The 27,864-nt window shown below is 32.0% G+C and overlaps 3 protein-coding genes and 2 pseudogenes across 5 annotated transcripts, besides 6 other annotated features; 1 reads left to right on the top strand and 4 right to left on the bottom strand.

The window, feature by feature from the left end:
* Window positions 1-6,366: 6,366 nt before the first annotated feature.
* Window positions 6,367-6,393: a terminal%2Cinverted (terminal inverted repeat of Mariner transposon ID:TVAGG3_1028210).
* Window positions 6,367-7,721: a mobile genetic element.
* TVAGG3_1028220 lies at window positions 6,451-7,619 on the bottom strand (annotated as a pseudogene). Its single transcript has one exon. A coding segment is annotated over exon 1 (1,169 nt).
* Window positions 7,695-7,721: a terminal%2Cinverted (terminal inverted repeat of Mariner transposon ID:TVAGG3_1028210).
* A 1,785-nt stretch (window positions 7,722-9,506) lies between these two features.
* Window positions 9,507-9,638: a mobile genetic element.
* A 2,158-nt stretch (window positions 9,639-11,796) lies between these two features.
* Window positions 11,797-12,275: a mobile genetic element.
* Window positions 12,276-18,021: a mobile genetic element.
* Window positions 18,022-18,289: 268 nt separating this feature from the next.
* On the bottom strand, window positions 18,290-19,668 carry TVAGG3_1028170 (transcription-initiator DNA-binding domain ibd family; the record flags this gene model as incomplete). Its single annotated transcript, XM_001308882.1, has 1 exon — window positions 18,691-19,557. The coding sequence occupies one exon, from the start codon at window positions 19,555-19,557 to the stop codon at window positions 18,691-18,693; it is 867 nt and encodes a 288-aa protein (XP_001308883.1).
* Window positions 19,669-20,484: 816 nt separating this feature from the next.
* TVAGG3_1028160 lies at window positions 20,485-21,447 on the bottom strand (annotated as a pseudogene). Its single transcript has one exon. A coding segment is annotated over exon 1 (963 nt).
* Window positions 21,448-22,597: 1,150 nt separating this feature from the next.
* Window positions 22,598-23,495, bottom strand: TVAGG3_1028150 (uncharacterized protein; the record flags this gene model as incomplete). The annotated part of the gene is made up of 1 exon (XM_001313554.1): window positions 23,205-23,414. One exon carries the CDS (start codon window positions 23,412-23,414, stop codon window positions 23,205-23,207), a length of 210 nt encoding a protein of 69 aa, XP_001313555.1.
* A 1,556-nt stretch (window positions 23,496-25,051) lies between these two features.
* Window positions 25,052-27,606, top strand: TVAGG3_1028140 (bifunctional inhibitor/lipid-transfer protein/seed storage 2s albumin superfamily protein family; the record flags this gene model as incomplete). The annotated part of the gene is made up of 1 exon (XM_001313553.1): window positions 25,079-27,307. One exon carries the CDS (start codon window positions 25,079-25,081, stop codon window positions 27,305-27,307), a length of 2,229 nt encoding a protein of 742 aa, XP_001313554.1.
* Between the last annotated feature and the right edge of the window lie 258 nt (window positions 27,607-27,864).

Here is a 27,864-nt window from a genome sequence, read left to right as displayed (position 1 = left end):
TTCTTAAATATCGGGACTTTTTGAAAAAAACGAAGACTCTCTGGTTAGATTCATTATTTCATTTAAATCAAAGAGATAAAAACTTTGCTAATTTGTATAGTTTATTAATTATGAATTTTGCAGTAAAAATGTTATTGAAAAAATACAAGAAATAGTTTATGAAAATACTTCCAAAGATGTATTCAAATCACTCAGTAACTCACTTTTAAGAATGCGGGATAATAAAAATTATAATTCTCATCATAATGTTGTTGATTTTTTAACAAAATAGTAACTTTAAGAATTTGAGTTATGATCAAGCTTATTATTTCTACAAGGATCTTGCAAGAGAAAAATATCCTAATAAGCTATTAATAGCAAGCCAGCATGCGCATAAAGATAGGCAAGCTCCGAAATGGTAAAAAATTTTATTCATATTGCAGCTGAAGATGGAAATCTCAAATTTGTTCAGTTTTTCTTCTGAATGTGGTTTCAATATACATGTAAAAGATAAAATGGAGGAAAACTCCATTAAGTTATGCATGCATTCATAATCATCTTGTAAGTTGTTAAAATATCTTTCTCTCAAAAGGTGCTGATGCAATTTGGTATTAAATAACGATTCATCTACTCCTCTTATTAGTACGGCATGGTTTGGTCATTTTGAGATTATTAAATATCTATTATCAGCTGGAGCGAATTTTAAACTAAAAAATCGTCTTAATGAGACTGTTTTACACTCATGCATCATCGAGAGGTCATACGGAAATAGTGAAATATTTAGCTTCAATTGGAGCTAATATAGTTCCAAAGATTATTTTTTCAATTACCCATCACCACAGCTATTTTCAATTTTGAATTAATATCAGATGAGCGCCGTGAAGTGACATTTTCGTCTGTTATTTCATTTTAGGAAATTCTTGAAAAGAAAAAAAATATGAATTGAAATGATCTTTCTTGAAACCTTTCAGGTTTTTAAAAATTGAAAACAGAAAACACGAACTAAATATTTCATTAAAGAATATTGAGGCAGCTTGAGGCAGCAAAATTTGTCCTTTATTCTGAATCTTATAACCATCAAAATCTTTTAAATCAATTAATATTCGAAAAGGATCATACTTCAGGTGCTATTGCTAATCAAAACCAAAAGATTGTTTTTAAAACATTTCATAAAAAAATTTTCTAAAAAAATTTTATTTAATTTTAAAATCTAATATACAACACACAAAATTTTATATTACAACAACAAAGATAGAGAGTTATGATATTCTATTTCGTTTGCATCGGGAGATTCCATATCCGAATTCGTATAGAATGTGTCAAAGAGTCCAAAACTTGGTCGATTTAACATCCATTAGCCAGTTTGGAAGTATTACGTGGAAGGTGTTGTTTTCCTTTGGAGAGATATACTTGAATTTCTTAAATTCAATTTCTTTATCTTTAGATAAGAAAGCAACAGCTGCGTGGTTCTTTCTTCCACAGTAATCTGTATTGCTAAATACTGTAATGCATTTGTCATCGTTAAATGGCCTGTGCATTCCGTCTTTACACATTTCATGAGAGCGAATCAAAGTTTTGAAGTATTCTTCTCAAGAACCTCGAGAGAGCATTGGAGTTGAAGTAGTAACCGCTTCCGCGCTTGCTCTGGATGAAATCTAAAGGAACATTTTTCGGATCGGACCAAAGGAAATCTACTGTACGTAAACGTTTTCTCCCTATTATGTCATCTGGCTTCTCGTCAAGAGATATGCTATCTATAAGGTCAAAACATGAGGGCCAATTCCGCCATGGACACAGGAAAATATTTTTGTTCACGATGGCGGCGAAAGGTAAGAAGTTAAATGTATCTGTTATCTCGTTATATAGGGTCTGGTTGAACTTGTACATTCGCTTCGTCATAAAAATCCGTATGTATTTGAAATTCTTTCAATTTCATGGTTTCCTCTAAGCAAATAAACGCAGTTGGGTATCTACACTTGAGGGCAAAGAGGAGGCAATATATGTGAGTTATTTCCTCTGTCGACATAATCCCAAGAATAAATACTTTTTATCTGGGGGATAGCCGCAGGTCTGTAATATACGGATAAGATCAATTGGCATTTCCATGTATATCTCCAACTACGTAAAATCGCCGTCTAAATGGAGTATTGAGTCCTCTTCAAACAATTCTCCTTTTGTTTGCTCTATAAGGACTGTATAACATCTCGACTTGAACGGAGTTTCTGGAAAGGATGGGATTTATTTCCACAGAGGTCAAGATGTTGTGGATAAAGAGCGCAATCTCATAAGTTTCCATGCCGAAAATTTTGAAAAAAACAAAGACCATTCATTATTTTTTTCCCCATTAAATTTTTAAAACCGTTTTCTAAATTATTTTAAATTATTCGTAAACAACACAATTAGAATGCTTATTTTGAAAAATTTTACTACCGTTTACAAAAATTTTGCGCGCCCAAAATATAATGATCCCTTCATTTAATATTATTTTTGCGCGAAGTTTAATATTGTCAGTAAAAAAGAATAAAGAACTAATATGCTTGATAAGATGTCCATTTCGAATGATTGAACATTTGTCCTCCTGAAATGCTCTCATTTTGGGATTCAAGCCGTTACAGCATAGTAGTGCACCAGGAATCCGTATTAATGAATAGCTCGCAAACATAATAAAAGGTAAGTTGAAATGAAGGTTAATTGAGCATTAGACAATATCAATTTGATTCATAAATTCATTTTGGAGAACTAAGGATAAATAAAATATTCATACAATAGAGACTTAAACAATAACATGATGTTTCGAGTTAATAATGAGAATTTTTTCAATCATACAATAAATCACTTACAGGAAGTAGTCGTTATCAATGGATAGTGCACATATTTCCGAAATTGACAAGTTGTACGATGAGCGATATTATTTCAACTCTCTTCACCTCGACATTTCCTGGGAAAATGAGAAACCTTAAGTTAGTCAATGAATTTTATTTCATATGTATTATATGTGAGATAGAGATAATAATGAAATCGAAATCTTCAAATGTTTGAAAAAAATTTTGAAATGAAATTTAGTTCTCTTACAACATTAAAATTTATTGAATTTAGATATGGATTTCGATTTCAAATCCCAAAATTTATAGAAACAAAGATTAAGAGAATAAAATTTTTTATGTGGTTTCTTGAAAAAAGTAATTTAAGTATTTCTTTCATGTTAAGTTGAATGGTTTATTATCTTCAGTCAATTGAAAAAGAATTAACAGCTCTTCTAATCTTTAAAAATTTCGTATTCTTTTTAAATAAAAAAATAGGATTTAGCAGCATCCATCCTTCTTCTTCTTTTGTACAGGATTGATTGTTTTGAGATTTAGGCTGGAGGAGACATATTCTTAACAGCCTTTAATGCGGCTTGCCCAATCTTTTGAAGTAAATTGTCTATATTGAAAGCCATCCTTGGCCGAAACTTCGACGTATTCACCACCAACCTCTTCAGCAATTTGCTGTCCTTTTCTCTGTGTGGACTTTTCTATCTGGAAGATCAATCTTATTAGCTACAACGAAGAAGGGCCGGCATAAACACCCGGGGTATTTTGTTTTAAGTTATTAGACCAGAAAATAACTTCGTCAGCAGATTCTGATTACAACAAACTGAAAATGTTAAAAAAGCAAACTTTGGCGGCGCGGAAGTACATAGGTACAAGGTTCTTGAATTTCTCTTGACCTGCTGTATCCCAAAATTTGAAGTTTGATAGACTCGCCGTCGATAGGAACTACTTTTGATGCATGCAAGCACCAACTGTTGATTTAATTGATTGATCAAATTCACCTGTGAAAATCTAGTAACAAGTTGTTGTCTTACCAACCATGGTAGCGCCAAGAAGTACGATCTTCGCTTCGGGAGTTCCTTCAGCAGCAGACATTTGAATGATCGATTTACAACAAAGGTGGTTTATTTCTCACAAAATAAGATATATGTTATAATCTATTATTGATACAAAATATTTATAAAAATTAATTATTTTTAATTTTTGATAGTTTTGAAATGTTTACATTTCAGTTGAAATAATACAAAATATAACGCGCTATAATATAAGTACAAATAAATTTATTTTCAATTCTCACCAAAGGTATACGTACTTAAAAAGTGACAAAGTAGAATCTTTTCGATATGATCTTTTAATGCAGAACTCTCCTCCATTCTATTGTAAATTGGGATTTTTAACACCAAGTTATAGCTAGAAATAACACAACTTATCGATCGCAAAAATCATTTCGAAAGATTTCAAGAGACATAGTCAAACAGACTTTTAATTCTTTAGACAATAAACAAATACCGAAATGCTTAGAAAGTGATTAAACCAAAACTCGTTTAATCATGAAGATAATTTATTAATCTTTCTAAATAACTCTATTTGAGATTAGAATTAATAGAATTTCTACAATACCTTTAAGGTTATTATACTTATAATTCATAACTAAGTCTATAGTATTTAAAAAAAATAGTCGAGACTTTTTTTTCATATATGAGTCTTATTGTTTATTTGCGTTCATATAATTTATTTTTTTATCACTCTTTTGTTATTATATCGAATTAGAGAGAAATGGCAATAGCTGCCCCAAAAGGCAAACAATCTGAAAAACATAATTGTTTAATTGTCGAAATATTAGAATTAAATACATTCGCAGCACCAATGATCAACTAAGGAATTTTGATGACATCAATCGAATTTCGTTTAGTAGCAATAGAAAGTGGACAATTGTTAATTTCAAAGTATAATTTCATAATATAATGATATATATAAAAACACGAGAATGAATGCCCATATAATAATTGATAGATGTGAGATGAAGAGGATTCGATATAATTGAATGATGATATGAAATGAGAAAGAGTAAGTTTAATATTAACATTTCAGCTCCATGATCAGCTAAGAATTTTGATGAACATCAAATCGAATCTCGTTCAATAGCAAATAGAAAGTGACAATTGTTAATTCAAAGTAATATTTTCATTAATATAAGTGATATATATAAACGAGAGTGAATGCCATATAATAATGATATATGTGATATGAAAGAGAATAAGATAATAATAATGATAGATTGAGATGAATATAAATAAAGATATAGTAATAATGATAGATGTTGAAATGAAAGAAAATACAATATACATAATAATTGATATGAAATGAAAGAAAATACCATAAAAATAAATGAAAAGATATGAAATGAAAAGAAAATACCATAAATTAATGAAAAAATTGAAACCAAATAGAATATGCATTATAATATTGATTTATAAAAATGAAAAGAATGCCCATATATCGATGATTGAATATGAAGAAAAAAGAGATAATAATAATTATGATTGAAATTAAAATTGAAAGAGAATAATATATATTAAATGATTGGTATATATGCAAGAGGATTCGATATAAGTGATAATTGATATGAAATGAGAAAGAGTAAGTTTATCATTGAACAATCAGCTTCCATGAATCAACTAAGAATTTGATGGCATCAATCGAATTTCGTTTAATAGTAAGAGAGAAGTGGAGCAATCGTTATTCCAAAATAATATTCTTAAAAATAATGATTGAATATTGAACGAAAGAAAATTTCATAAAATAATGATTGATATGAAATGAAAGAGAACGAAATATAATGAGATTGATATGAGATGAAAGTGCAATGCTATAAAATAATGTTTATATGAAAATGCAAGTGAATGCCCAGTTAAAATAACGTTGGGATATCAAATGAAAAGAGACATGAAATAATAATAATGACAGATTATTAAAACGAAAGAGGATTCATATAATAATGATGGATTTGATAAATGAAATGAGAAAGAGTTTGCTTTTTTAGCATTGGACGATCAGCTCCATGACAAATAAGAACTTTGATAAACATTCAATCGAACTTTGTTAATTAGCAATAGAAAGTGATAATCGCTTAAATTAAGTATACGTCTTCATAAAATAATTATTGAATATTAAATGAAAGAGACGAAATAAATATTGTTTATATGAAAGGATATAGAATTTCATTTAAAAAATGATTTATAGGAAAGGAAAGAGAAATGCATAATAATGATAATTGTATAGAAATGAGAAAGGAGTAATTTAATATTAACATCAGCTCCATGATCAAAAGTAAATTGTGATGACATTCAATCGAATTTCGTTTTAATAGCAATAGGAAAGTGGGACAATCGTGAATTCAAAAATTATTTCATAAATATAATGATATATATAAACGAGAGTGAATGCCATAATAATAATGATATATGGTGATATGAAAGAGAATAAAATATTATAATGATCCGATGTGAAAATAAAGAAAATACCAATAAAAATAATGATGAATTGAAACGAAACCAAAATAGAATGTCATATATAGGGTGTCCAAAGCGTTGTGTTTTAGCACAAACTGAAATGCGAATAGAAATAAACAAGTTTTACATATATATATAAAGTTTATTTAAAATATAAATCACCATTGGATTCAATCACGCGTTCGCCAGCGATCGATCCAGGCTGAAAGACACGCTTTAAATCATCATGAGAAAATTGCTCAAATTGCTTCTCTTACAAAAATTTTCAGATCATCCTGGACCTCGCGAATTCGCGTCCTTCAAGCTCTCTTTTTAAGCGTGCCGAATAAATTAAAATCGAGGGTGCATATCAGGTGAAATAAATTGGGTTTGGAACAAACTCTTGACATTGTTTTCCAACCAAAGTAATCATGTACCGTTATGACTTTGTGAACTCTTGCGAATTATCAAAATGAATTGCAACTTTTGTTTTTGTTGTTTTGGATTTCTTCAACTCCATGCAGGAATCTATAATTTTGAGTAAGAAACACTTGTCAATTAAGATACTGAGCATTTCATCGTATTAGGTTTTTGAAGAATTATCAATTGCGAGGATGCCATTCACGCCCCAAAAAACCGAAACATTCATCATTGGTGTTCAATTTTTTCTTCGGGAATGTTTTGCGGATTTTTCATCCTTCGGGATCCACATGATTTTGGCTTCTGTTGCGCATATTTGAAACCAAGACTCGTCCCTGTTACTTAAAAAGTCGAAACTTCTGGATTGATACGCACCCAATATAGAGAGGAGCTCTTTCGAAGATTGGACTCAGATTTTTTGAACTGAATTTAAGGTTGTGGCGGAACCCACGCTGTATACGCTAGTTGTGTTTCAAATAATTGTGCAAGATAATAACTGACTGTTGGTAACGTGTATCTTTTGTCAGGTCTCCTCTATCCTTCTGAGTGTATGCCTCTTGGGTCTTCATCTAGCGCTGAGAATTGCTTTGATTTTTCCCTTGATCCGGCGATTTTTGTCAATTTTTTATGATGGGCGCCTTTTTGTTTCAATGAAGTGATACATGCCTACATGATACGTTACAGTGGACATAGCTAGGAGCATCCATACCGAAGTAGTTTTACCAATGGTCTTCGTAGATTTTTTTACATCTTTGCAAATTTTTTTTGCAAGAGCCGAGAATGTTTTTCTTTATGATTCATTTAAAAAAATGAAAACACAATCCCGCCAAATTTCCCGCGAAACGCGCATCTTGTCTCAAAATTCAGTTTTATATCCCGGCAGGCGCCAAAATCAACATTACTCATCATATAACATATATTCATTATTTTTTATTATATAATTTATAATCAGCCATATATCTCCTTTAATAGTCTTCATATAGAAGCGCTGTGCTTAAAACGCACCTTTGACACCCTATATTATTGATTTAAAAAATGAAAAAGAAATGCCATAATAATCATGATTGATATGAATGGAATAGAATTTCATTTATAATTAATGATAGGCATGAAATGTAAATAGAATGCGATAAAATAACGTTTGATATGAAATGAAAGAGAATTCCAATAATTATAGATTATATGATAGAAGAGTATTCCATAATAATTATGAGTTAATTTAAGCATTTGACGTCACACCTAGAGGAAATAAGATTGTTTGCCGCATCAATATTTAATTATTTCCATTGCGGCGTAATGAAGGGGCAGTCATTTTATCATCAAATCTTCGAATAATTGGCCATCGATTTTGTTTGTTGATTCATACTAAAAATTTGAAGACATCCGATTTTGTGACATGCATGAATAAAGTTAAAATAGTTCTTTTTTCCGGAATCAGTTTTATCCAAGGAAGTTTTCGTTTTTGAGAATATCTATTGTTTTTGAGGAAATGCAGACACCATGGAACAATGAAGTTTTTCTCTCTTTTTAAAAGAATAAATACAGCTTTCAGGTTTTGGTATCTGATCTATATCGTCCGGAAAATAAGTTGATTGGAAAAAGTTTTCTGTATCGAAATCTTCAATAATCAACCATATAATCTTTCTTAAAACGTATTCAAGCATTTCGTGGTTAATGTGAACAACAATATTTCTGATACAATCCATGTCCAGACCAATTTATTCTACGTTAAAAACATTTGTTGATGATGTCGTATTTCGACCAATTACTGCATATTTGAAGAATTCTTTTGAATTGTAACACTTTTGGTTTGAAATTAAGAAAAAGAAAAATGTTTCACAGATCCAATTGCGCAATAGCTTTATTAACGAGTGTATTTAGACTCTCAAAATTCACCAAAAGATATTATTTTTAAAAAATCATCAATTTTAAGTTCTCTTTTTGAGTAAATAATAGTTACTTTGAATTTTTACAATTTGCTCAATGCATAACAATAAATCGACTGAACCCCCCACGGGAAATTGAATAAATGCGAAAAGATTTATTAATATCCAAAGCCAATATTCTTGAGTATTCTATATAATTTTTCCCTAAAGCATAATTATATTCAAGTTGCTTTATAAAATTGATCTCCAAGAGCTGCTTTTTGGAAAGTGAATATTTTCGTAATCAAAACATTTTTGATGATACTGGGACATTGCTTTCCAAACAGATTCATTATATTTGTATGAGAAAAAGCTTTCCATTGCTGTCTATAAGTTCCGATAGGGCTTGGCATAAGTCAGAACTCATTTTTTTTACCACAAAATTTAATGTAATTCATTGAATATTTTTGATAGTTCTCTCGCCGAATTAGAGCTTTTGCGATGGATTACCTAAAAAGTATTAATACTTATCTATTGGTCTTCGAAGTTATGCGTCGCATATTGGTGCTAAATATCAAATTAATTGTAAATATGGCAACTGTGTTATTCAGAAAAGAAAGAACCGGAAATAACCCCTTTCATTGTTGTTTCTTTCATGATTATATAGAATAGTTGTCAATTTTGCCTCGGTTAGATATTATCCCCCGATACCCAAATTTTCTGAAATAGATTCCTTTCTGGCTAAAATCACCATCACAATATCACTTAAATGATTTAATTATTTTAGTGTCGTCGAATGCCAAATTTAGTTTTAATATGCTGTATATTTTTAGTGTTATATATCAGCTGTTTACTCAATTCCTGTCATGCAATTCTACTCAAAAAAATTTGATTGCTGTAGCAAGATTATGATTAACCAAATATCCGAGAAAAAACTTTAAGGGTGCACTTACGCTCTATGACATGGCCTTCAATACCAGATGTTTAAGGTTAATTTTCAATGCAACAGCTTCACGCTATTGTCAAAAAATTTGAAATCATAAGGTCAGATGGGCGTAAGTGCACCTTAAAACGTCGCTAAAGGAATAAAAATTATTCAAAGTTGGATGTGCTTGTCTGAAAAAGATTTAATTCCAAAACAAATCCAAATTAAGATGTACATTGCATGTAAAGCTTGATGGCGTTTTGTGTTGAATGATTGATTATCAAAATATCAAAACAACTTTAATCTCATTAACGATGGGACATGCATGTTAAAGCTTGATGTGTTTGTTTAGAAAGAATTTAATTACCAAATATTTCAAAAACAACTTTTAATTCTCATTAGAGATGACCATGCATGAAAGCTTGATGTGTTATGTTAAGAAAAAGATTTTTACATTACCAAATATCAAAAAAACAAACTTTCAATTCTCATTAAGATTTAAAACATGTAAAGCTTTGATGTGTTTGTAGGAAAAAGATTAATACCAAATATCAAAAACAACTTTAATTCGCTATTAAAGATGGACAAGAATCCAAAGTTGAGTGTGTTTGTGGTTGAATGATTTGATATCAAATATTCAAAAAACAACTTTAATTCTTATCATTAAATGCAATGCATAGCGAGAGCTGGATGTGTTTGTTAGGAAAAGGTAACTGAAAATTTAAAAATATCAACACTTTAAACATTAAATAACAACAAAAATTCCTAATATAACATTAGAGACTGATTAATTATGGAATTCCTCATTCTTCTACATTAAGTAAATGATACAAATCTACTCAAAGGATTATGCAATATTTTGTCATGATACATCTATGAATTAACCTCGACAATCTGAGTATCTTTTAAACAATTTGATTGTGATTTTCCTGTTTTCTGCCAAGAAATTTTTTCACCTTTTTCGAAAATTGTCCGTTAAAACATTAAAAACAGTACGTCTGTCTATATCATTTTCCCAATTCCCATATCTTTTATTAGGCATACATCGATTATCAGTGTAGCGCCTGTTTTGAACAGAATAATTGGATTACATTGAGCAATTGATCCGAATTGTCATTGTTAATGGAAATACAACCACATACCAAGTGAAGAGCTGATGCAATAGCGGATTATCTGTTTCCACCTTGCTAAAGAAAGAACAAAACATCTGGATGCATTAAAGACAAATTAAAGCAAGAGAGCCTGCAGCAGTAATATAACAAGGTTGACCGCAAGAAGCTTATTGCAGCATTGATTCATATGAATAAAACTTCAGGGGCAGATGGACTTATCCAGATTAATTTCTGGATATTCTCTTTTGGCAATCATCCAAGTTGTCTAAAATTCATTCGCAGGAACCCCAGTTTGTCAATGGGTTTAATTTATAATGGTAATAATCTGGTCGGTTTTATGGCAGAAATAAATTACTATTCTTTCTAAAAATTAAATTGTGAAGATCAATCAAGCGAAAATTTAACCCGTTAATTCCAAATTTGCTAACGGAGATGTATTAAATCTATCGCAGAACATTACGCCTTAGGAATTTGATGAATTCGTTCTGGACTAAAACCTAAAGAAATGTTTATAAGTACGTTCATGGCATTGCTGTTCCGTCAAATTAACCCGTAAAATATCTGCATCTTGTATGAATTCTCAGATGGAACAATTCATGATTCCACACACCCAATCATTGAACAAAGTGGCCATACTTCAACATGATAAGAAACATCCGACTACGGCCTTCTTTACAATCAATAAGTGATATGATATAATCATTCTGGCATTTGATTTCCTGTCGTTGTTTATCGGCACTGGGCTCGTAAAACTTATCTGGAGTAGCTACTCCATACCATTGAAAAATCTTGCTCTGTGAAGTGTTTGAAATACAAACATGCTGAAAACCACAGTACACTGGACATAAAAATTCCTCTTTCGAAGGCGATTGCTTGTTTTCTTGCTTTCTTAACTGTAAGATAGTAGTATTGGGATTATATAACTGTAAAGTTATTCGAAAATTTCTAAATTTTTCACTTTTAATAGTAATGTGATTTTTCCTGATTTAAGTTTGTATTAATTTTAGTACATGTCGAGGAATCCAAGGCTCAAAATATAATCAACAAGCAAAATCGCTGCAATAATTCCTGCAAAGGTAAATGAGTATTCGGTACTTGGTCCTGAAGTTCTTTCTTAGCATTTTTTATACAAAAAAATACGAGGATGGATTTTTAAAAAAATATAGCAAATAGAATTGTTTGCGAGGTGCTGGGGACAAACTCGCCCTTGTCACCTTTTCATTAACTATTAAACTGTAATTTTCATTATTTTTAATTAACCCTTATTTTCTTTCCCCAATTCCTGATTTTATTTTATTCACTACTATTAAAAGCACATTTTTAATAAAAATATAATAATTTATTTATAGCATTTTTACTATACTGTAATAAAAAATTAATTATAATAAATTAAATGTTTATTAAATCAAAGTTCTTTGCAATAAATATTTTTAATGAATTGAGTAACAATGTTGGGATCAAGTGTATCATTTTTCAGACCTTTCTGAACAGCTTTCAAGCATACTGATGCATTCGACTTTTTTCAAATTGTGTCATTCATTTACGAAATCTACTTTGTGACTTATTTTTGATAAACTCTAACACTTCTCTCGAATCCAGACCTTTAATTTGCAACTTAATCAGGAATGAAGGAACAACACTGGAATATAACTCGATGACAAGTTCATCGAAGTTAGTAACCTATCTTGGTACGGAGGCACTTGCGCGCCTCCTTACCCATTATATGTGAATTTGAACACTTTACAAAACCGCTAATGTATATTTTACAACACAAAACGACAACACTAACTTAACCTTAAATATTTACAAGCCCGCCCAACCACTTCACCTCACTTAACATTTTTCGGCTACGGCAGACTTCACTAATTGAAAAAATAACGTTCTCACTAACGTTCCACTCTGTTTCATTTACAAAAGTATTTGCAAGACGCTTCCCATTGCTGGTGCTTCACCACAATAGTTCATATTCTTCAGTATCGCTTGCTGTCACTCCAATCGATCAGAGTCAAAATCAACTGCAAAAATTAAATGTATGTAAGTTTTGACAAAGCTCGCCGCGGATAAATGAAACACGCTTTACAGTTGGTATCTATTTGCCTTTTATAATCACCCATTATGGATTTGTGTTTCGTAAACGCTCAAAACCTAAACTTTACCCTTTTCTCCCTCGTATCTGATAGAATGTATTTTCACGAGAACGAAAGAACAAATTTTGAATCATGACCGGGTGTAGTTTGTTATCTCAATAGTTTTTCGTCAATTTATATAAAAAATAAAATTAAAAAATAAAAATATAAAAAAATAAACTTAAAATTAATCAATCTCACCACCCTCACACGTATGAAAAACATAGCACAAAAATAATGTTTAGCGTGAGTGGAGATCTACACGCTTTTTCTAATCAGCGCTAAGGGAGATTTGGTCTTTCTAACCTGTGAAATTCATTGCTTTATAAACTCTCTGGTTCCTTCTTCCAACTCTTTCTACTTCTTCTTAAGTTCAGCATGTTGTCCTTCTATGAGTTTAATCTTTCTCCCCCCCAAAAATTTTCCTTTTTTTTTTTTTTTTTTTTTTTTTTTCTTTATCTAATGGTTGCTTTTATCTTCTAAACTGACTCTACCATCCTTCAATAGTATGAATGATAAAAAACTTCTGAATAGTTCCTGATTTAATTGTATTTACCAAACAACTTTTGGTTTCATTGCTTCAGTGACTTTATTTGTCATTTCAATCAAAATAAAAAATTTAATATTAAATTAAAAATAACGTTATTTTTCAGAAGTAAGGAAACGCAGGAGTTTTACGAATTTATATGAGGAGTAGGTTCTGGTTTAAATGTTGGAGTCGGTTTAGGAGTTTGACTTTTGAACAGAGTTTGTACTTCATAGGTTCAGGAGTCAAATTGAAGGTTGCTTGATTGAAGGCGGTTGGTTTTGGCGAAGGTGTTGGAAGAGTTTGTTTAACTTCAGCTCTTCAGTTATTATTTACTAAACATTTGCTTTTATTTCTTTTCAAACATCATAACTTGCTCTCTGTAGCTAGCAAACCTAGTGGGAGACCATATCTTATATTAAGGACTTGACCAAATTGCTATTTTTGACAGGAGCTGGATGGAACACACCATAACATAATGGTTGAGGACTGCTCTTTGCCATTGTGGCAGCTCGTAAGAAATATTCAATAGGTGTCCATAATCGTTGGTTAAAGTTTGTTTCATTAATGGTTGAAGGTTCACGAGTAGCTTGCATGAAGAAAAACTCATTTATAGCTTTAAAAATAAACGTTCATCCTTTATTCCTTCACTGTCGTCCGTAGCTTAAGATTTATAGTCATCTATCTGATTATGGGGATGCCATTAAGCCACGCACCTGAATGGCCAAAGCAACAATCCCTTCATAAAATCCAAAAGTGGCTTTGGACATTTTAGTTGCATAGTTCAAATAGGTCCTTTAACAGACAATTTCGTAATGTATATGGAGCAGTAGATGGTTTGACTTGCTGAAGCAAAAAGTCACTTCTGTTGGAAAACCACATAAGAAAGTGTGTTGTCATAGCTATCCATTATGTTCCACACTACCATCTCCACCAATGACCTATATAACATCTTCATTAAATCCGTATCATATCATTGTTTGTATTGCAAGCGTTCGCAACCATTTCATAAAATAAGGTTCCAGGAGATTCTTTAGGTTCTGCAGGCATATTCCATAAGCTCCCATGGAAAAGCTGAAGATATTTTAAAACTTATGGTTTCTCAAAATTAACATAATAGTTGTTCTTTCTTCTAAATAGTGCCCAAATACTTTTAACATTAATAGGCGTTAAAGCTGTTAAATGTATGCACTTGAACTATCTGTATTCTTTGAGAATTGAAAACACGTCCATAGGAATCCAATCATTAACTTTAACAGGAAAAACATAAAGCCTCGTTTGTTATAATGATTCTAACAAGTTCTGTATTAAATGTTAGGGTCTAAAGAGAATGCTTTGGATGAATGAAACATTATTAAAATCCATCTTGTTCGGAAATAAGTCTGCTGGGTTTACAAGTTGTAATAGTAACTGTTCCACTAGCTTCTACTGCCTTCTTATCTAGTGAAATTGGTTCATTTCCATGGAACAAATTTATTGTGGTGGATTTGAATCATGAAGGCAAATGCAACTTTAAGAGTTGGATATGAGCAAATAGATAAATCATTATACAGAATATAAGATATAGAGCATAGTAACGAAGCGTACGCTACTGAAACAAATAACTTTAGACATAGATGATATTACAATAAGCAAGACATAGAGAATATACAGATAGAAATTCTAATGGAGAGATAAAAAAAAATATCAGAGTATCTATAGAGACATATAAATCAAATATAATATATACCTGACATGTTAATTTGGACCACTAAACAATTTGTCCTGTTCTGGCATGTTTCCGAATGACTCAAACATCTTCATGTGCGAGTCTTTTGAGAAAACATCTATTTCTTTAATTTGTTCGGTAGTTTGTGAGTTTGAAGATTTATATATTGCTTCTTATCTTGCGTTGTCTTGAGAAATATACGATACGACCATTTGCAAGGATTCTGATTCCAGCAACTGCATAGAAAGCGTCATCGAAAACCAATCCAAAATCCATGGTGGGTTTGTATTTATTGGGAACCTGAACCAATTTCTTTATCTACAATAAAATTGACCTTCCATTTTATACGTAAATGAATGTATTGTAAAGGTCCAACATATTATTCACAGGAGGTGAGAGATTGAATGTTACCCATGTGTTATCTTTAGCAGTTCCAGGTTGTGTGGATCTTTTGCGTCAGACTAATTTTCTAATTAAGATAGTACACACAATTTGAACTGCATTGTCAAATAATATATAAATCAGAAATAAAGAGCGAATCTGAATGAATATGACTCTGCATGGAGTAAATTCGATTTAGGCTGTAAATCAAGATTCAATAGACAATTGTATTTACTCACGATAAAAATATCTATTTACTTCATTATTCTCACTCTTTCGTCGTGGCATTTCGTGGTGGAGTTGTTTCTTGACATTTTCAATGAAGCTGTACATTCTCTTTTGTTCACTTCAATTATCATGAGAAAGAGTCAGGATTCTTTGACTCGGTGTTTTTCAATGAAAATTCACCGACTTTGCAATAAGCTATTTGGTTTTCGTTATTGAAAGTACATCTGGCTTCTTTCTTTCTAGGTTCATATTGAACTTTTCAGTTTGAAACAGAAGTGCTTAACCTGGGATCTCAGCCCTCAGTGCCATTCACCGTTAATAGTTGTCGCTTTCTGGCATTCGCTAATGGAAACCTTAATCTTTAATTAACAGTTACCGTATATTATTTTACCATTCTTTACTCTGACTTACTTAATAGAAAGGATGTTGTATTCCCTTGCGTCATTTAAATATAATTAGCTTCGCTCTGAATTTTGACAAGCTCATTTTAACATCGGATCAAAGTTCTTAATTTTTTTTTTATCTGCAGTCAAATGACTTCAAGACAAGAGCCCTACGGAACAGACCCAAGGGCATAGAATGTTGATAGCATTGAAGAAAGAAATCGTGAGCAAATTTTTTCCGAAACTGAAGGAACAAAAACAAGAACAAAGCCAGAGAGGACCAAAGAGAAACTTAGTGAAAAAACAACTTGCTGAAAATGACTAGCTGCTGGAAGACCAAAAGAACCCAAGACTCACTGGCGAAAAAGCTTAGAGAAGAGCTGAAGCAAAAGCAAGAAGCTGAAGCAAAGAAATAGTTAAATGTGTTATTTTTATCGAACTAAATGTATAGACCAATACCTTTATCTGTTGCGTTCGTAGTGAAAACCCTGACGTCAAATAAAGGGGAAACAGAAGTAAACGTTTAGTTTCAATCGCTGATTGTGAACATGAAATGAAGAGAAGTACATTGCGCATAACAATAATCACAATGTAATAACACGTGCTTTCCAGAAAGGTTGACTTTATACTTCAAGTCGAGATAGAAATGACGAAACAGTCTTTAAGCGCCCAAACATTCACATATACAAAATACTTAAAGCACGATACCAACATTGCAACAATGTATGACTTCATTTAATAGATATGTTCGAGAAAAAGTTTAACATTGAAGTACAACTTTACAGCCTTTACGTGAGTTTCTTTGCACAACTGAAAGAAAAAGGTAGTCGGCCACAACTTATAGACTTTCATTATGAATTTAATGAAAATGAAGATGGACACATTACTGATACACAGTTTGTCTGTATTCTCACCATTCAATGAAAGTATGTAAAAAGAAAGAAAATCATTACGTATAAGATTTTCAAATCTCTGAACCAAGTGAATAATCCTCCAAAAATGTTTTCATTATGATGCAATGCTTCCGAGGAAAAAAGAATTTTCAAAGATTGTAACACCTGGTATTGGATAGCAAAGCAAGCTATTCGTTTTCTCTAATTAGCCAAAAGGCGTTTGTAAAATGATTCATTGGTCATCAAGAACTTCACCACTTCCTAACCCTAAATACATATTAAATAACTGGCTTCAACGTGGATTATAGAAAAATACGCACCCACACAATCGATTCCTCCATAACAATACAAAATGACCATCCAAACTGCCCCACGCTCTACTATCCCACCCTCAGACCATAGGACTGTCACTATCTAAATTGCAAAGCCACCCAAACTCAACCTACTATAACCAACAATCGCAGTATTGTAAAATCTACGCTAGTTTTATTTGTATCAGAATAACCTCATTCATGACCTCATTCAATGACCTCATTGCATGACAAAAATAAAATGACCTCATTATGACCTCATTGCTGACAAAATAATGACCTCAGAACTTCAACTTACGAATAAAGCTTGTTTTGTCGTTATGGAAGTTACACTTTTTCAGCAAAAGCAGGACTAGAAGACTCTACACAGTTCGAATCCAAGTCTCTTGACCATCATGAGTGCTTTGTAAAGTTTTCCATTAAACGAACTCAGAGTCCTTTGCTCATATGTATTCCAACAGGTATGTGAATGTTCTTATCTTCATTGTAATAGCATGTATAGCTTCAGGAAACATTTCATGTAGCTGGTTTAAGCAAAGAACGTAACTGGTTTGACACCTTTAACACGTGCATGGAATGCAACTTCATTAAATCGTTTAGTGATAAGTCTATGTAGTCTTCTTTCACAAATATTGACTTTATGCTAAACTTTGTTTCCAGGTTGTTATTGTCTGGCGAAGTCAGAATAAATTGACCAAGGTTCTTTCCTATAAGTTCGCGACCGTATCTCTTCTTAAAACTCTGCTGCAAGCTTTGGTATGTCTTCATTTGAAAAATTGCATGCTATCACAGTCCTGGTAAAATATTTGGAGTTCCATATCTTCAGCAGATCTTCTCTTTTTTCGACATGAGAAAACTTAAAAACACAGTATTTTATTACAGGAATGAAAATTCGCGGAACTAACGATTTGGGATATAGATGGATTCAACATCTTCCAAGTTATGCATTAGAATTTTCGAATGATAATATAACTTTTTTCCCAATATTTCAGGAAAAGAGATCTACGAGGATAACTAACACAACTCTTGAAACTGAATATCATTTCGATACAAAAGGGTATTTTAGATACTTTCGGCTGAGGCAAACTGATTCAGTAAGTGGAAGAGAAGATCATGGCCAATACATTTCATGGCTTGACTTTTATGTCATAAATAACTTCTGTTCTGCTTGTTATCAGACATACTCTCAGTTAGTTTTCTCTTATATCTTAACTTTTTCTGTATTTTTTAATTGTGATTAAATCAAATGCTTTTAACACAATTAACAATGATTTTTATGCGTATATATTTTATTTGATATCATAAATTTTCTGAATTTCATTGAATACTTATCAAAAAATCTCGATATCTTAAATTTGGCATATAAACATTTAAGTTCTCACTATGACATGAAGAGAAGAGGAGAAAAATTCTATTTTTAGATAATTTTGAGAGAAAATTTGATATATAATTTCTAATCTTTATTTATAACATGCATGTTCAAATATATAGCATATTTATTAACTCTATAAAGCACTTTATAATTGAGTTCAGAACAAAGAATAGTCAGTAGATCCAATATCGAATTCTGTTGATTGAGAATGAGCCATCTGCTGATTGTCCCATACTGGGTTCCAATCATTCTCGTAATTCTTAGTTTCCCAGCCATCGAAACAGTCAACAGAGTATGAAATAGTCATATCATGATACTGCTGTGGCTTTGAGCTAATAGTAGGTTCCTGAGGGATCAAACTCTCTTGTGGCTTCGGAAGGGCCATTTGCTGTGTAAATTGTGGAGATATTCTTGGAGGCAAAGCAAGTGGCATTCCGTGGGCCGTATTATAAAACTGTACTCCTTGAGGGTTAGTAATTTGTTTCTTATCGTCATTTATGTCTTCATCTGTAATGGTTGGCAATTGAATCGATCTGATTGAGGAAAGGAAGCATATCTGTGCATCATTAGAAGCAACACGTACTGTCCATTGGCGGAGTACGTTTGCATCATTCGCTAAAGAAGGTATAATAGATAATACAACTGTTCGTGCTTTTGATTTTGTCTTCAATGCTACATAGCCTAGCTGCTGTAAACTACCGTTGATAGATGATTTGCACCTACCGAGAAAGTTCTTTAATTGACGAGTATTAACGCAAATAAACTGACCAGCGAAACAAACACCAACTAGAATAGTTCTGTTTTCTCTTCCGCTCGCGGAATGCTCCAGATACTTTAAAACTGTCTGTAATTCATTGGAAAAGGAAACAAGTCTTCTATCTTTTGTTGATGTTTTTTGGTTTTTATGAAATAATGTGCGCAATCTTTGGAACTCTATCTTATCATCTTGAGACAATGCATTCCAATATAATGGAGGAAGGTTTATCTCTTGAACTCTGTATGGTGCAGCTGCATACTGCGCCATTGGTCTAAAGAAATTTAGTTCTCAAATTTTTTGTGATAAAAGATTAGTAGTATATGCGGACGGGTTTAGTGACTTTTTTTGTTACATCTATATATAGACGATGCATTAAAATATATTTATTTATAAATCATTAAAAAATTAACATTAATTTTAAAATAATTTATTTTTTTATCTTTTATAAAAGAAGCTATATATAGATGATGTCAGATATTCCGCGATTAATTAAACATTGTTTAAATCCTGAATGGGTTAAACTTCAATTTAAAAATAAGAAATGTGAATTATTAAATGAATATGAAAGCCAAAATAAGCTAATGAGGTATAAATATAATGATAAAGAATATTTAATTTCATGGAATCAATGGAGTCATAATCAAAGACCTCATAAACGAGAAGAAGAAATGGAAAATAATGAAATGGAAATCATTGATGACATTAAAGAGGATGGAATTCCTAAATTTTGTAGAAAAACCTTTAGAACTAAGTTAGGAGCATATAAACGTAGAGTATTAAATCCTGAATATCTTAAACATCAATTTAAAAAGGAAGACTGTGAATTATTAAACGCTAATGAATATGAAAATGCTAAATCAAAACTGAGATATAAATATATTGGAAGTGATGAAAGGTGTAAAGATAAAGATAAAGTTTATTCAGTTTCATATAATAACTGGCACACGTTAGGGATAAGAAAACATTTAGGAGATTATGGGAAATGTTCTGAATTCTTTAAATCTAGTATATACGAGAGAGTAAAAGAAATTAGAAATAATTATTTTCATGAATAAAAAATAAACTTTAAAAATTCATGTCTTACGAAAAAAAAAAAAAAAAAAAAAAAAAAAAAGGTAGTGGGGCTTCCAGGCACTTCGTGCCCTCTAGCCCCGAAGATGTTTAGTATAAATGAAGTTTTTATTCGGAAAATTGTTAGTCTTCTGGTGTGAATTCGGAGGACTCTTCTTCTTCAACATCAAAGTCATCTGGTGTATCGAACTGAATGTATGAAAGCCAAATGTTGTATGTGTTTTCCAATTGGCTTTCAAACTTGAGATACATTCCATGCATGAGTGTTATTTCAGTTTCAACGTAGAGTTGCTGATGTGGCTTGAAGACATGCATGAGAATTGGTCCTCCAAATTCGTCCTTGAAAAACTTGCAGTAGCAAACATAAACTGAGATAGAGTCTCCTTCTTCAATGTCTTCTGCTTGGTTAACGAAATGAATAGCAATTTTGCGTACTTGAATTGTGTTGTTGTCTGAGTAAAATAATGGTTTGAACTTGGGTTGAGTGAGCTAAGACATTGCCATTTTGCTGTTTCTTGTCCGTACTCACGTTCTTCTTCGTCATCCTGATATCCGTAACTCTTTGATTGAATTCGACCCAAAGCTGTTCGACTTTTTTTGCAGCTTTGGGTGGAAGACTTTCAATAAGCTGACATATAGTTCTGTCAACCATTATCTTTGTTATTGTTGGAAAATAGTTGACAATTGTGTCACCTAATTCGAATGGGTCAGGTGTTTCTTTTTAGTTTTGGTAAAGTCTGCAAGAACTTTGTTGAGTTGTTCACAATATTCTTTGTTAAAAGTTGCAGGAACTCTTTCTTCTGGCTTTGAATTGAAGTATTCTTCAGACAATCTGAGTAGTATTTTGCGTAGTTCAGCGTTGCTGTGGTTCTTTGTAATACGGAGCTCGTTTGGTATTGTTTTTGGTAGTGAAAGTGGCTTTGGATTGAGTGAATTGCAGGACAAATTTGAATTTGAATTGTCTGTTCTGCTTGGAGAATGTGTAGATGCTGCAGTTTGATATTGAGGTTCTAAACCTGTGGGTGCTGAAAGTCTGCAAGCAATTTCTTCAGGTGAATTTGGAGCGAACACGCTAGCGAATGCCATTATGAAAAATGAACTGTTTTTTTTCGGACAACTCATAGAAAAGTTTAAAATAAACGGTTTTTACCAACGGAGACCCCCTCTATTTTTTTATTTTATTTAATAGTTACCGTTGGCAAACGTTCCATCTCAAATATTGAATGAACTATAAACGTTTTTTGTTTTCTATATATACTTTTTTGTCCAACGGTAAAACTTTTTAACACAACGGTTTTTGAGAGTCGTCGCTGTTGACTTTTTTGTAGAGCACTCAAAATAGTATAACTTTGTCCGGACAAATAAGGGTCTATCGTCGCTACAGGAAAAGTTACGGGCGTTCCAAGGAAGTATACTTTGAGAAGCCTTTTCTCCATTTTAAAACAAGATAGGACGGTTATTTTACAAAACTGACAACACGTTGACCGAGTTATTTTTGTGCTGAACAAAAAGTGTCATATAAACATCTGTCAAAAACCGTTTTTTACTTCACTTAAAATGCCACGTAAGCTACGTAAGAATATACGTAAGAGGAAGGGAGCATTGAAACATCCAATAGTAAAAACTAACACCACAACAACAGTTGCAAACAACAAATTATGAATGACCCCACTATGTTGCAACAAATGTCAAGCAACCCTATGCTTTTAAACCGAGTTATTGGTGCACAAAGTGGAGGTTTAAAAGCGGCACTTTTAGCGAAAATGGCAGGCTATGGTGGAGCTGCAGACGGAACAGCTTATAACCTCAAAGTCAAATGAATTTGAGTTCACTCAAAATCAAATAACAGATGTCAATAAAGTACAACACTAAGAATAAGAAAATAAAGTGAAAACGAAAAGAAACTAGAATATGACAGACAGACAAAGAAACTCAATGAGTTAAACGTAGAGAAAAGAAAGAAGAAAGAACAAACTGAAAGAACTAAGTACAGAGGAATATGCGAAAAAAGTGTCAGAAAAAGCAGCAGAAGTAGCAAAAATGGAACAAGATGTTATAAATTTGAAAAACCATACTACTCAATATAAAGTACTGAAAGATGAAGAGATAAAACAAAAAGCCCTGAAGACATATATGGATAGCGATGAGTATAAAAAAGAAGTTGAAGCAAATGTAAAGGCGAAAAACTCTCTCCTGGAAGCCCACTTCCTTTTTTTTTTTTTTTTTTTTTTTTTTTTTTAGATGTAACAAAAAAGTCACTAAACCCGTCCGCATATACTACTAAGATTTTCCTAATTTTTATTCTATTTTCGGGTTATTTAGATTGTTCTTTAACCATTTTAGAAGTTAGATTTTCTTTGATTGCGAAGACAATTTTAGAAAATTAATTCTTGATTGAGCAACTATAACTGTATCAATGGATTCGAACTAGTTACTAGAGAGACGCCGCATTTTAGTGAACAATCAACTAATAACTTATGAATATCGATTAGAAAGATATCGAATATCAGTTCGAATATCTAACAATCTATAAATACATTCAGAATCATGAGAATAAATAAGAGTCCAAAGCAAATATAAGTTCTCTAAAAATAATTTTTTATTCTTAATATATCGGCAAGTTAGATTTGAAAAACATGTCAAAATATCTGTGTAATATTCTATCATATAATGAACATGATAAATTTTGATTTCATTTCGTATATTTTGATAAGGTTTTTCTTTTCAAGCTTTTTAATATTGTCATCATAAACAGATGAATGGGATGAAATCATATTATACTGAAGACTTTGTATGATTTCAACGTATTTTTTGTGAATGAGATAAAATATCCGAATTAATACTTATTTGTTGGCATTTCCTAAATTTTTGAGTATTTCCTTCATTATGACATCTGCTGCGCCTGGATTTTGCTGTTCGATTTTCAATAATTGTTGATACATCGCTGCTAAGTTTCCAACTTGATCTGTATACTTTTTATTTTCGATCATAACTCTAATTGCTTCGAGCATTGGACTTTTATTTGGTTGCACCGCATTTGCATTTTCCGACATTTATAAAAAATGACAAAATTATTTACCTTTAAACCTCAATGGAATTTCTAACATCTAGAAAGCTAATTGGTGTACAGCTAATTAAATTCTCATGATATTGCAATACGAGAAATATACTTGATAAAAACTGCTCACGCGGAAATATATATAGTACAATAATCTATAAAGTAGCAAAATTTCGTTGTGAGCACAGTGTATAAACATCATAAATTTTGATTTCAAATTTCCAGTTAATATTTTCATATTTCTTTTTGAACATGTTTCCATTATAATTTATTGTAGTGTATATAATAAAGGAACAAATCTGCGGCGTTATAATCATATGCATTTTTCTTATAGATGATAATGCAGAAAATCATGTTATAATTTAATTTCAGTGTTAAGCGTAGTTTTCGTAAATAGCTTGTAGCAGATCCTTTATACATACGCAAAGATGTTCAATCAATGATACAATGATTGATTATCGGATCGTGATTATAGAATCCAAAACTATGCATATATTATAGAAGATATTTAAAACAATTTAATAAGGTGTATGAAAATACAGAATGCAAATCGAGAATGATAAAATTTTTATCAAAATTGAAAGATTTTGAATTTGATATCCATATTAAGTAGAATGGCTCTATAAATATGATATAGTTTCTATATGGGTCTCCATATGAAAGCGCTATAATCCATCAGCTACTTATTTTTTATGACATTATTCCAATGGGGTTTTGTATTTATATTATTTCAAAACCAAACGAAGTGATATCCAAATAATTCTTTATATAGATACTATTTCCATTGTCATATTAGCTAGTATTTGATTATAATCAGGAGATAATGTCGATTTAATTTATTTTGCATTAATTGCAATACAAGTGCATATTGTTAGATTATACATAGCATGTAAAGACATATAACAATATTAGTTTTTAGTATTAATAACGAAATGATGAAGGTAGCATAATAAGTGAGTATTTTCTGAGCTTTCTGGTATGATGTAATACTATGAGAAATTAGACATGCTTTTTTAATGATTGAAACAAAATCCTAATACAGTCAATCTGATAAAACATTTTCAGAGAGTAAGATTTATTTTGATCGAAAATCTTTGTTAATATAATTCAAGCGTGCAAAATATATGAAAAGATTTTCAGATGGAAAATGACATTTTGAATAAAAGTTTTCAATTTTTATTTGTTGCATTATTATATATTAAATTCATATCTGATAAATATATCTTTTCATACAATTCAATTTGTTGTAATCATAATAAAAATATTTTACGAAATTATAACTCATTACCATTTTTATATCATTTCTTTTTTCAATTTTCTTTGTAAATTTTTCAATACTTTGAATTGTAATTTGAGTTATAGTTAACATTATTCTATTTATGTATAGCATAATAAAAATTCAACTTTATTAGAATCTTCATAAAACATTCCTCTCACAAAAAATTGAAAGTACAATAAAGGTTATTGCCTGAACTATTGTATATATATGACATAAATCTAGTTGAAAATACCCTCAATTCTTTTTTTTAAACGACCACTTCTCAATTTAAAATTCAATTTTACGAAAAATCAAAGTTCTTCATTTTCATATTTAATTCAATGTTTACATGTTTTTTGGACTTCGATGTATGCGTAAACTTCTCAATAAAATTCTTATAAATGCTGACCTTTGGTCTTCTTTTCTTTCTCGATTTAAGACCAAAATTAGACCAGGTTGACGTTCCTACATTTAAAGATAATGGTGCCGAAATTTCTTTCTTCGATTGGGATCGTTGGGAAGAAAGATTCGATCGAGATACAACAATCGCAACAGGAATAAAGAACACTAAGCGTGATTCTTTCGAATATATCGCATGCTCAGTAACTGTATCAGGTACATTTGAACAAAACTTTGCTTTTGGAGCAGGATTAGCTTCAGGTTCTGGCGGCGGCATGTTTTTCACTTTCTGTGCAGTAAACATACGTTACGAGACCAAAAATGTCGATTCATTTGTCAATAACTCCGCAGCTGTTGGCGGAGCAATAGCTTGTTTATATTCACGTATATTCATGGAAAATGCGATCTTTACATATAATAGAGCATACCGTTGGGCCGGAGCTATCTGGTTTCAAGGTTACGAACGCAGGAATCGCTTATGTCCTTTCTTTTGTGAATCAAAAGCCTGCGAATTCAAGAAGAATGTAGCCAATGACCTTGGTGGTGCAATTGTACTTACATGTGCTGCTGACTCTTACTTCGAAAACGTCAATTTCATCGAAAACCAGTGTGGCATCACTGGAGGAGCTTTTTACCTTGTTGAATCTCCTGCGAAGTTCTTTAACAGTGACTTCCTCAAGAACCAAGCCGGCGACACAAATATCAGAAAACTTACAGCAAACAACTTTAATATTAATTCCAAATTGGCCGTGCGCTTCCGTGGACGCGGAGGAGGTGCCATGGCCTTCATATCATACACAGATTACAAAGAGGCAGGTGAAGGCTGCATATTATACACTCAAGGCTGTTGTTTCTTATTAAATAAAGCTACATACGGATATTCTTTCAGGGCAGATGGAACGGGAGCTGGCCACGTCATTCTCTTTGAAGGATTCTGCCTTTGGCACTCTTTCCACGACTGGATGTCCGGAATTGAAGAAAATAATATCGCATACGCGAACAGATACGCAGAAAATGGAACGCTCGAGAAGAATGTATACTATGCATCAGAAGAGACATGCGCAGACGTAGTTTCTCCCGAATACGAACCAGTTACAAGCAGAGCAACAAAATTCAAATTCGCAAAGCCCTCAAATAAAGCTGGAAAGTCATCAGGACCTACATTCATGCCATCACCAACAGATTTCCCAGACAAAGCTACTCCAATTACTCAGCTTCCACTGAGAACAACAAGATCTGCAAAAGTTTTCCCGACAACTCAAGTTTTTCCAACTTTCAAACGCCTGACTGTTCACAGAACCCCAACACCAACACCTCTCCCTTCAACTCCAAGGTCTACTCCGGAGGCCACCGGATTAACTCCATATCCGACACCTGTTCCTTCACCTTCTCCAACTTTGGCTGATACACCAATGGACACACCACTCGAAACACCCTATATGACACCTGCAAAGTCTCCTACAAGGTCTCCAAAGCCTACACCGGCAAATACTCCGGAAACTCCATCTGCCACTCGTACGCCACAACCGTCCCCTTTACAAACGGTTATTCCACGTTCTCCGGCCAGGTCACCGCGAAAAACACCTAAACAGACCATTCCACCGGCCACAACGCCTCCTAACACACCTAGAAGGACACCGAAGAAGACCAAGAAGGTCCTACCAACGCCATCTCAGTCTCCAAGGAAAGGATATTATTATTCTGAGACTGAAACGAAGGTTGAGACAGTATTAGTCACTCTGACAACAACAGACAAGGCAACATTTACAAATGCACTTGTCAAATTCCACAGCAAATCAACTTATTCCAATTCATTGACAACAATTGTTGAACAGATGCAAACAACCATAAAGACATTGACGAAAACATCGACATCAACATTAGTTAAGGCCGAATTAGGCTTCAATTCTGATGAAGAAGGCAGTGATTTGGCAATTATTATTGCAGCCATTTTCTCTGGCTTATTGCTTGTTCTTGTCGTATCAGCATTCATCTGGTTCTTCATCGGATACACGAGATCTTCTTCTTCATCCGATTCCGCCGTTCAAATGGATGAAGTTCATCTTCTCGAGACTCCTGCACCATCTGCACAGACACTGGCTGATGAAAACCCACTGTGGTCAACGTCTGTGATGGGAGATAACGACGATCCATTCAGAAACGACTTTGAAGAAGTTCATGCTGATGGATTCTTCAATGAGAGAGCAGAAACTGCTGATTCTGATAATTAACTTTGAATTTATAGAGATATTTTGTTTATTAACTATAGAATAAAGATAAAAATTATAAAATTTAACTTTTTCATGAATTTTGAATTATATTTTTGAATTTTTAGATATGTTATCATTAGGAAATAGATATTTGATATATAAATTAGCAATTCTTGATTACAGATAAGTCAAAAAGCTTTAACAATGTGATTTAAAAAAAGGATCTCAGAAAAAGGCGACCAGTTTGCATAAATATGGCGTAGATCAATTGAAATTAACATAGAAAATTTGTGTATTGACAAAAATTAATGGAATTTCAGGATATAAATGAGGAGACAAAGAAAAGAAAGTATTTTAAAATGGATATTGAGAATACTTTCTTTTCTTTGTTAACTCATGATTTAGGAACTCAGTTGTTTCCGAGATGATTGGTTTCCTATAACTATTTTCATATTTTGATCTTGAATTAGACTTCGAGCAATTATCCTATTCAATGTGAAATTTTTGTCAATTTGAATGAAAATTGAAAATGTAGAATTTCAATAATTGATAAACTTTTAAAATGATTTCCTCAGTGA

Source organism: Trichomonas vaginalis, chromosome I (genome assembly GCF_026262505.1).
Source record: "Trichomonas vaginalis G3 chromosome I, whole genome shotgun sequence".
Classification (NCBI taxonomy): Eukaryota; Parabasalia; order Trichomonadida; family Trichomonadidae; genus Trichomonas; species Trichomonas vaginalis.
The sequence above is the reverse complement of the archived record's forward strand: the minus strand, read 5'-3'. Positions and strand labels throughout refer to the sequence as shown.